The sequence below is a fragment of the Bison bison genome, unplaced genomic scaffold (assembly GCF_000754665.1).
Source record: "Bison bison bison isolate TAMUID 2011002044 unplaced genomic scaffold, Bison_UMD1.0 scf7180017864458, whole genome shotgun sequence".
In the NCBI taxonomy this organism is placed as follows: domain Eukaryota; kingdom Metazoa; phylum Chordata; class Mammalia; order Artiodactyla; family Bovidae; genus Bison; species Bison bison.
Window position 1 is genome coordinate 5370948 of NW_011495020.1, and position 10954 is coordinate 5381901.

At 44.3% G+C, this 10954-nt stretch overlaps 2 protein-coding genes across 7 annotated transcripts in view; one reads left to right on the forward strand and one right to left on the reverse strand.

Moving 5' to 3' along the window:
- EXOC1 (exocyst complex component 1) overlaps positions 1-1075 on the reverse strand; it is a 55875-nt gene extending 54800 nt beyond the window's left edge. For all 6 annotated transcript variants that reach the window (XM_010859671.1, XM_010859670.1, XM_010859668.1 and 3 more), the window contains exon 1: positions 915-1075. The gene's annotated coding sequence lies outside the window, so the exon portion shown is untranslated. The remainder of the gene's footprint in view (positions 1-914) is intronic.
- A 7849-nt stretch (positions 1076-8924) lies between these two features.
- On the forward strand, positions 8925-10407 carry LOC105002838 (eukaryotic translation initiation factor 2 subunit 3-like). The gene is given in 1 exon segment (XM_010859673.1): positions 8925-10407. A coding segment is annotated over 1 exon segment (1419 nt). The 5' UTR covers positions 8925-8935; the 3' UTR covers positions 10355-10407.
- Positions 10408-10954: the final 547 nt, after the last annotated feature.

Consider the following 10954-nt stretch of genomic DNA (forward strand, 5'->3'; position numbering starts at 1 on the left):
CTCTTAGCGACCCCATGGACTGCAGCCCACCAGGCTCCTCCGTCCATGGGATTTTCCAGGCAAGAGTACTGGAGTGGGGTGCCACTGCCTTCTCCGGATGCCCACTAAGTGCCAGGCAAAATTTTAGGTTACCATGGTGAATATGACAGACATATCCACGAAGACAGGAAGATTCTTGCCTCCAACGGCATCTACTTTATGAACATGGCGTGAGAAACTCTCCAGTGTTTATAATACTCTTTTGGTAAATCAGTGAATAAGTCATTAGAGGTTCTTTAAAACTATTTTCCAGGTATAAGAACCCATGTCTGACCACGTTCCAGAGGCAGTCAGCCACAATACTCTATGTTGGTCGTTGTTTCCTTAAATTCAGCCAGATCTACAGGATGTGACAGATAACTTGTAAGCAGTACTGTCATGAGAGTGAGTGCGTGTGGGTAAGTACCCTGTCTGCTATCCAGACACCTTAGTGCATGGAGCACTGAAGAGAACACGCCATGCATGGCAACAGGGAAATGCACTTATGAGATTTAGAAGAAAATGAGGATTTGGACAAAGAAGGGGAAGGTACTGCCACGCCCTCCCCTCCTGGTCCAAGCCAAAGAAGAAACTGTTTAAGACCGTTTTTTACGATGAAATCTGATTTTCATGGGCGGAACCGGAAAAGGATGTCTGGGCTGCCCTCCCAGTCCCCCAGGATAACAAGGGGTAGCGGGATCCTCCCACCGGCCTCTCCGCCTTACCCAGAAAGGCTGGGAAGAGAAGGGGGCTTTGACGGCGGAGGGAGCAGTACCCAACCCCCGGCGCTGGACCAGCACCAGGACTGAGGAGCCGCCTGAGACCTTGGCGTCCACCCCTCCGTTCATTTGTCCGCTGCCGCCAGGACCGCCCGGCAGCCGCGGCCGAAAGCTTACCGCAAGGCCGGACCGAGCCCGGCTGTGCCGAGGCGGGTCCTCCAACACGGAGACCGGACAGGACTGGGGCGGCCACCGTTACTGGGATGAACCGCTCAATTAAGCAGTGAACTGGAAGCAGCCGTCCGGCCACAACTTCCTATATCCGGGCACGTGACACACCTCCTCGCCGGAAGTCTGTTGGGTTGAGAAGGAAGCAGTCGCGGCTTTGGCCTTGGTGAGGGGGTGGGGTCAGGTCTCTCCGGAGGGGGCGTGTCTAGGACTTGCAGGAGCGGCCCCTGTCGCTGGAGACTGACTGCGGACCTGGGGGATTTGGTGTGCGTATTCCTTTCTCTAGAAGACTTATTTATTCAGCTGTTTTCAACAGTTCACTTACGAAGAGATCTGATCAAATGTTTTCTTTTTTGCACGCCTAAAGTTCAGTTAAATCTAGATCAGTTCAGTTCAGTCGCTCAGTCGTGTCCCTATGGACTTGGCGACCCCATGGACTGCAGCTCGCCAGGCTTCCCTGTCCATCACCAACCCCCATGAGCTTGCTCAAACATATGTACTTCGAGTCGGTGATGTCATCCAACCATCTAATCCTCTCTCATCCCCTTCTCCTCCTACCTTCAATCTTTCCCAGCATCAGGGTCTTTTCCAGTGAGTCAGTTCTTTGTATCAGGTGCCAAAGTACTGGAGGTTCAGCTTCAACATCAGTCCTTCCACTGAACATTCAGCACTGGTTTCCTTTAGGATTGACTGGTGCGATCTCCTTGCAGTCCAAGGTACTCTCAAGAGTCTTCTCCAACAGCGCAGTTCAAAAGCATCAATTTTGGGGCACTCAGTTTTATTTATAGTCCAGCTCTCACATCCATACAAGACCACTGAAAAAACCATAGCCTTGACTAGATGAACCTTTGTTGGCAAAGTAATGTCTCTGCTTTTGAATATGCTATCTAGGTTGGTCATAACTTTTCTTCCAAGGAGTAACCATCTTTTAATTTCATGGCTGCAGTCACCATCTGCAGTGATTTTGGAGCCTCCCCAAAATAAAGTCAGCCACTGTTTCCCCATCTATTTGCCATCAAGTGATGGGACCGGATGCCATGATCTTAGTTTTCTGAGTGTTGAGCTTTAAGCCAGCTTTTTCATTCTCCTCTTTCACATTCATCAAGAGGCTCTTTAGTTCCTCTTCACTTTCTGCCATAAGGGTGGTGTCATCTGCGTGTCTGAGGTTATTGATATTTCTCCCGGCACTCTTGATTCCACCTTGTGCTTCATCCAGCGCAGCATTTCACATGATATACTCTGCATATAAGTTAAACAAGCAGGGTGACAATATACAGCCTTGACATACTCCTTTTCCAATTTGGAAACAGTCTATTGTTCTACGTCCGGTTCTAACTGTTGCTTCTTGACCTGTATACAGATTTCTCAGGAGTCAGGTAACATGGTCTGGTACTCACATCTCTCAAAGAATTTTCCACAGTTTTTTGTGATCCACACAGTCAAAGGTGTTGTTGTAGTCAATAAAGCAGGAGTAGATATTTTTCTCAAACTCTCTTGCTTTAAATATAAATCTAGATACTTACGGGTTGTAGCATGGAGAGTTTAAATGAGTTAAATCAGAATGGGGGAGGGGGCAGGAGGTATCTTGCTGGGGCCAAGATAACAGCACTTTTTTCTTCTTCTTTCTTTCTTAATTTTTTTAGGCCCCACAGTATGAAGAATCTTCCTTCTCCAATCAGGGAAGGAACCTGTACCCCCTGGAGTGGAAGCATGGAGTCTTAACCACTGGATCACCAGGGAAGTCCCCACCAGCACATTTAATATCTTCCAGGAAGAGTCTCTGGAGAAGGCAATGGCACCCCACTCCAGTACTCTTGCCTGGAGAATCCCAGGGACGGGGGAGCCTGATGGGCTGCCGTCTATGGGGTTGCACAGAGTCAGACACGACTGAAGCAACTTAGCAGCAGCAGGAAGAGTCTCATATGCTGTAGAGGTCCACTGATGTAGTGACACTGACATTTAAAAACTGTTCTGTAGAGCAGCTTCTTGAGGATCATCTGAAAGTTCTTTAGAAAATGCAGCTCTCAGGCTTGCTTCAGAGCTACTGAATGGTGATCTGTGTCTTAACAGGATGACACCTATGCAGGTGTAACTTTAGGAAGCACAGATAATGCCAGTGTTGTTGGTTGCAAGGCAAGTGATTTATTAAGTCCATGTTCTTAGCACCTGTTTTATGCCAGATACTTTGATGGAGGTGTGGAGGTGACTTGATATGACTCTTACCCTGAAGAAGTTCATGGTATGGTAGGGCCAAATAAGATATACGTATGCTGCTGCTGCTAAATCGCTTCAGTCGTGTCCGACTATGTGTGACCCCATAGACGGCAGCCCACCAGGCTCCCCCGTCCCTGGGATTCTCCAGGCAAGAACACTGGAGTGGGTTGCCATTTCCTTCTCCAGTGCATGAAAGTGAAAAGTGAAAGTGAAGTCGCTCAGTCGTGTCCGACTTTTAGCGACCCCATGGACTGCAGCCCATCAGGCTCTTCCATCCATGGGATTTTCCAGGCAAGAGTGCTGGAGTGGGGTGTGTATAAATACATATAAAATAAGACAAAATAAATGGCCAAAGAGAGATACAGGCCAGATAAATATGTTGGTATTTCAAAGGAGTGGTTTCTTTACTTCAGCTCAATACCATCCTTTGCAAGGGTTCTGCAGGAACCCTTTGGTGCAAGCATTTGTTTATTTGAGAAACAGAGCCACCTAAGTGCCAGGGACTGGAGATACAAAGACAGGGATCCCACTGAGAAGGGGGTCTGTCTCTCCCACGGTCATTGGAGAGACAGAATTAAATAGATGGATAAATTACAGTCTAGTGTGGTGAACCAAACAATAAAAGAAAAAAGAGAGATGAAAGACCATGGAAATGCAAAAGAATGTGTAACTCACTCTTTCAAGATGGGTTCACTGAGAAAGGGACAAAATGAGATATGCAAAGTATCTTTCAATGTGTATCTGAAGATATAATTTGGTGGAAAAATCTGCAGAAATAGTAGGGACCTGTTTGCTACTGAAATCAATATACTCTGGTCAATACTACTTGAAATGCTTTTCAGTTTCATTGAATGACTTCCCTTTTAAGAGCAGGATCTGATCTGATCTTTAAACAGGCCTCTTGGGTCCTTCTTGTTCAGTCCCAGAACACTTACTGTATTCACTTTTTATATGACAACTGCACATGCTATTTTGTCGTATTATTATTATTATTTTAACTTGTATGTTTACAGCCTGCTTCAGAGTTGAGAAGTGAATTGCCATTTCTCACTTCCTCTCCTGGATTCCTCTCAAAGTGGAGGCACAGTATTTTATCTGGGGTTTTGATGCCAGGCAGCAAGAGTGAGAGATGAGGGAGGGGAAGTAAAACAAGGAAGAGAGAGAGGCAGTATAAGGATGTGTTGTTCAGTTGGTTGCCACCATGTCTGTTTTCTTGATCCCTTAATACCTTCTGGAAAAGTCATGAGGTGAGGCTCAAAACTGTCCACTGAAACCAAGAGTGGGAAAAGCATTTATCTGTTAGCTCCGGTCTACCTTTGATCAAACGTTAAGGCCCCTAGCCATTAACTACTCCACACTTCCCAAATGCACAGTTGTGAATGCCAAGCTGACTGCCACATCAGAGAAGTCCTGAGGCAGGAAGGAAGAGGAGAGGCCTACCATGTTGTACTTGCCCACAGTTTATCGGATTGTTTAGAACAGGTTTCTGCAGCAGTGGTTGGAATAAGAGGCTGAAGGATTTGAAATGGTGACAGAAGATACACAGATGGTGTCCATTAGTCCAGTCTTTGTACCACTCATATCTGTTTGGCCATTTAAGTCTAGTCCTTTACAGTCCCCTTCAAGATGATGGATACCTGCAATCATTGCAAAGACTTAATATAAGAGTTGATGCAATAAGCTTCAGTCCTTGCTGCTACACTGATGCCAAGACTGTACTTGTTCTCTTGAGCTCCCCGCTCTACTCCCCATCCTTACCTCCCTTCACCCTTGGCCAGCACATCACCTGATCTAGGTTGTTGGCTCAGTGAGGCAACTGGAACCTTCAGCTTTTGTTTCCCTCCCTCTGATTGGGCCATGATTGTGTGATTGCCTGTTCAACTTATCCCAAGATAAGCCTCTGTTGAATTCTTTGGATTCTAGATTTACCCTCCCTATTGCTATTGTACAGCAACAATCCCAGATCCTTTGCTAATCACAGTTGATTACTCCCACCAATGCAGTCACTCCTCCCTTTGCTGGCTGGACTACTATCATGAGAAACTCAAAGCAACCAAATGATAGTGAGGGAGTTTCACGTTCAGTGAAGCCTCCTCCACCCAACCCCTCGTGCTTGTATTGGTGTTCAATTGCTAAGTCGTGTCCAATGTTTTGTGACTCTTTTGCAAACTGTAGCCCACCAGGCTCCTCTGTTCCTGGGATTTCCTTGGCAAGAATACTAGAACAAGTTGCCATTTTCTTCTCCAGGGGATCTTACCAACCCAGGGATCAAACCCACCTCTCCTGCATTGGCAGGAGAATTCTTTACCACTGAGCCAGCAGGGAAGCCCCCACCCAACCCCTGGAGAGCTAATTATTATAATCCAGCAAAGCCTGGATTTGAGAGGCAGGAAACACAAATTCTGTGAGTCACTGGGAGTGATGATAAAATGGGCTAATCCTGCTCCCATTCTGGGCTTTCCAGAGCTATGTCTTTAGCTCTGTCTTTATTGGTTGATTGGAAGCATTTGCCACATCAGAAGCTGGCTGCTTCTGAGTGATGAGGGATATGACCATCTCAGTGGAGTCTATGGTCATGTGTGTATTGTCACTTTTTGTTTTGGCTGTAAAATATATTCCTCGGTTAGGGTAACAATCAGGAATGCTATAATTCTGGTGATTGTGAATGTTGGCAGAGTCACTTCAGGCAAGAAAGACAAACCTAGGAGTCTCTGGATGTTTGTACATCAGGCCACTTCTCTCTAAAAGCATGCGATGAAGAATACTGCCCCAAGCTCTGCCAACTGGCAAGATTTCCCTTCACCTTTGTTCTTTAAAGCCATCCCTGAGTAGGGCTTTGCACAGCCACAGTTCAGTTTTTCCTACACACCAACACATCTGTGAACCACACTTAAGCTTTTTATTCTGAGATTGGTAGTTGTAGGGAGCCCCAGGAGGGCAGAGGAGTGAGTTGAGGAAGAGGTGCCAGTGCTATGGATGTTCCATGGAAGTCTGAGTCACCCTTTTGTGTAATTTACTTGTGTCTTCTGGACCTGTTCAGGCTCAGCCCTACACTGTTTATATTCTTCAACCAATTGCTGCTGTATTCATGCACTTATGACTTAGTGGATCTGATAAAATCCAGCTCATGATAGATAGCGCTAGTGTTCCCAGTGGAGAATAGTTTTCTGGCTCAGGCATGGCCTTGCAGAATACTCAGGATCTGTGCTGCAACTCTTTTACTGGGAGCTTTCCAGAAATTTCACACAGGGCTCTTATCCATCACAGATCCCTCAAGTACCATTAGATCTGCAGGAACAAATAGTCTGAACATTAGGCAACGTGCATCATGGCCCTTCTGGGTAACATAGCTAGCTGATAGGTACTTTAGTTTTACAATAAGTTTGTTTCAACATCCTTACTTCTGGGAAACATATTCTGGTGGTTCTTTTGTCTCACATAATAAAATCATTCTAACACTCCTGCTCCCCTGAGTCTTCTGATTCCTTTCTCAATACTCATTCAGAGTTGTTCTAACATCTCATTTAGCACGGGCCATCAGCATAGCCAAGCTTTAAGGAGGCATGAAGGGTTTGTATTAGGACTGATTCCAGGTATCCTTGTCAAACTTTAAATCCAGAATCACAAGTAAATGGTGCCATGTCATAAATTCTTTGTTACCTAGCCTTACAACTTCATTCCCGTGTTTTAACACTCTAAATATTTACTCCTGCATATAATCCCCTGGTTTCTATTGGTTATGTTAGACAGTTTTGCAGTTCTTTATCTATAGGTCAGTGATTCTCAATGGGTGATTTTGATGCCAAGGAGACATTTGGTACTGTCTAGAAACATTTTTGATTGTCATTACTGAGAGAGTTCTACTGACATCTAATGAGTAGAGGCCAGGGATATAGCTAAACACCTACAATACACAGGACAGCCTCTGCAGCAAAGAATTATCCAGCCCCAAATGTCACTAGAACTGAGATTGAATAATTCTGGTCCGATTCCCCCTGGAGCAGGGATTGCAATCTCCATGTAGATTGGGCTGAGATCTGACGCTGGTTACAGGCTTGAAGCAGTGGCAGTTGGGAGGATATTGGGGAAAATAAGGCCATAAATAAGGCACTTGCCTCCGATATACTCTTTGCCGTATTTCTGGACAAAGAGAGGCTGCTTTCCTTTATTAAAAGAAAGACTGTTGACAGAGAGGATGACAAAAAAATCTGAGCATTTAAGATTATAAGACATGGGCACACAAATATCCCCATTCTAGATCTCAAGATTTCATTGTTTTCCTACGAGGGCTGTAGTTTTGACATGGGTGATATTTCAAGGCTGTGCATTTAGACTGCTTTGCAGCCCTGCCACCCTTATGACTATATACTGAAGCTGATTTTTAGCACAGTCTGCTCGGTGGTTACTGTGCGCTAAAGGCTTCTGGCTTTCACAATGGGCCATGATTTGATTATTGTTAGCCCTGTCATTGTTAGCCCACAGTATCATTGCTTCCACAATGCTCAAGTACCATAGCCACTGTGTAATTCAATGCTTCATTTTCTATCTGCTCTTCATTCTAATCTACTACAGTAAAGTCTTGATAATTAGCTTTGCTACTACTGTATGCAGGAGTTGTCACCACTTGCAATTTATCAACAACCACTTAACCACCAGCAGGGGTCCTTATTGTCTTGTAATCAGTGTTGTAAGAACTGCCTCCAAAATCTCATACCGAGGCTTTGCTTTTTGGAGTCACTTTCGATGACCAGAGTTCCCCTGAAAGTGAAAGTGAAAGTCTCTCAGTCGTGTCTGATTCTTTGCAACCCCATGGACTATACAGTCCATAGAATTCTCCAGGCCAGAATACTGGAGTGGGTACCCTTTCCCTTCTCCAGAGGATCTTCCCAATCCAGGGATCAAACCCAGGTGTCCCGCATTGCAGGTGGATTCTTTACCAGCTGAGCCACAAGAGAAGCCTTCCCCTGAAAGCAGAGCCCCAAACAAAGGCTTATATGCTGGTGGTTGGTTTGAGAATATGAGTTCAGGGAATAGAATAGGGGCTCAGGGGAAACAAAGAAGTCACAGAAGCCCAATACAAGGATGCATTATTGAGTTAACAAATGCCATGTGTTGATTGATACTGTGGAACTTTCTGAGAATACTTATGAAACGTGTCTTATATTCTTTACTATAGTGAAGAAGAACAAAGAGGAGGCATTTATCCAGTGGCTCCTGTCTGCCATTGGTCAGAAGCACCACATGCTTCTAACTACACATGTGTATGGAGGGCTAGTTTCTGCAGTATCCCACGTTAGAGGCAGGAAGAGAGGGAGGGAAGATGCTGGATGGAATATTGCTCTTGAGAGATGATCTTCAGATTGATGCCTGCACAAAATTGATCACTGCAGCAACACCTGGACTATGGGAGGCTGAAAGGATTTTAAATGATATGCAGAAGATTTCTAAACACAGTTTCTCCCTGAGTTTTCTCCATTTGAGTTAATGTTATCTCTGTCATCTCAGCAGCTCAGGCCAGTCCTTAACTCCTGTCTTCCACTCACATTCTACATCCAATCTCTCAAGAAATCTTCGGGGTTCTACATTTAGAGTATTTCCAGAATCTGGCCACTGCTTACCATCTCCATTGCTACTCTTTCCTTGATTATTGCCAAGATCTTGTCTCTCCTGAATTACTGCTGCTCTCTGTACCATGGATTCCTAACACAGTTGCCAGAGAGATCCTTTTAAAAACATGAGCCACCTCTCCGGGCAAGATGGCGGGGGGCGAGGCTGGTGTGACTTTAGGGCAGCCGCACCTTTCTCGGCAAGATCTCGCCACTTTGGATGTTTCCAAGTTGACGCCACTTTCACATGAAGTTATCAGCAGACAAGCCACAATTAATATAGGTACAATTGGTCACGTAGCTCATGGGAAATCTACAGTTGTAAAAGCTATTTCTGGAGTCCACACTGTCCGTTTCAAAAATGAACTGGAAAGAAATATTACAATCAAACTTGGCTATGCTAATGCTAAGATTTATAAACTTGATGACCCAAGTTGTCCTCGGCCAGAATGTTATAGATCCTGTGGAAGTAGCACACCTGATGAGTTTCCTACAGACATTCCAGGGACCAAAGGGAACTTCAAATTAGTCAGGCATGTTTCCTTTGTTGACTGTCCTGGCCATGATATTCTGATGGCTACTGTGCTGAACGGGGCCGCGGTGATGGATGCCGCTCTTCTGTTGATAGCGGGTAACGAGTCTTGTCCTCAGCCTCAGACATCTGAACACTTGGCTGCTATAGAAATCGTGAAACTGAAGCATATTTTGATTCTACAAAATAAAATTGATTTGGTAAAAGAAAGCTAGGCTAAAGAACAGTATGAACAGATCCTTGTATTTGTTCAAGGTACAGTAGCAGAAGGCGCTCCTATTATCCCAATTTCTGCTCAGCTAAAATACAATATTGAAGTTGTCTGTGAGTACATAGTAAAGAAAATTCCAGTACCCCCAAGAGACTTTACTTCAGAACCCAGACTTATTGTTATTAGATCCTTTGATGTCAACAAACCTGGCTGTGAAGTTGATGACCTTAAGGGGGGTGTAGCTGGTGGTAGTATTCTAAAAGGAGTATTAAAGGTGGGCCAGGAGATAGAAGTCAGACCTGGTATTGTTTCCAAAGACAGTGAAGGAAAACTCATGTGTAAACCTATCTTTTCCAAAATTGTATCGCTTTTCGCAGAGCATAATGATCTTCAGTATGCTGCCCCAGGAGGTCTTATGGGAGTTGGAACAAAAATTGACCCCACTTTGTGCCGGGCTGACAGAATGGTGGGGCAAGTACTTGGCGCGGTTGGAGCTTTACCTGAGATCTTCACAGAATTGGAAATTTCCTATTTCCTGCTTAGAAGGCTTCTAGGTGTTCGCACTGAAGGAGACAAGAAAGCAGCGAAAGTACAAAAGCTGTCTAAGAATGAAGTGCTTATGGTGAATATAGGATCCCTGTCGACAGGAGGAAGAGTTAGTGCAGTCAAGGCTGATTTGGGTAAAATCGTCTTGACTAATCCTGTGTGCACAGAAGTAGGAGAAAAGATTGCACTTAGCCGAAGAGGTGAGAAACACTGGCGTTTAATTGGTTGGGGTCAAATAAGAAGAGCAGTGACAATCAAGCCGACAGTAGATGATGACTGAAGAGTTAACTAACAGATCTGAATGAAGCTGGAATTTCTCTTAACAATCTAGGGGTATATGATGATGACTGAAGACTTAACTAACAGATCTGAATGAAGCTGGGATTTCTCTTAACAATCTAGGGGTATATGATGATGACTGAAGACTTAACTAACAGATCTGAATGAAGCTGGAATTTCTCTTAACAATCTAGGGGTATATGATGATGACTGAAGACTTAACTAACAGATCTGAATGAAGCTGGAATTTCTCTTAACAATCTAGGGGTATATGATGATGACTGAAGAGTTAACTAACAGATCTGAATGAAGCTGGAATTTCTCTTAACAATCTAGGGGTATATTTTCAGAACAGTAGTGGGAAAATAATTTCACAGCTCATTACCTTAGTAGTAGCTGTAAGATTATTCTCATTTTTTGGTGATGAAAATTTAACCTCTAGTACTGAAATAGAGCCTACAATAAATATAGAAATTAGCATCATGTTGGATTGAATCTACATTTTACCAGAAATTAATCATTCCCAAATAATGTCTAATTTATACATCAGTGCAGATTTGAAAGGAAACTGTTTGCTACAACCAGACTTTGCTGTAGTAGA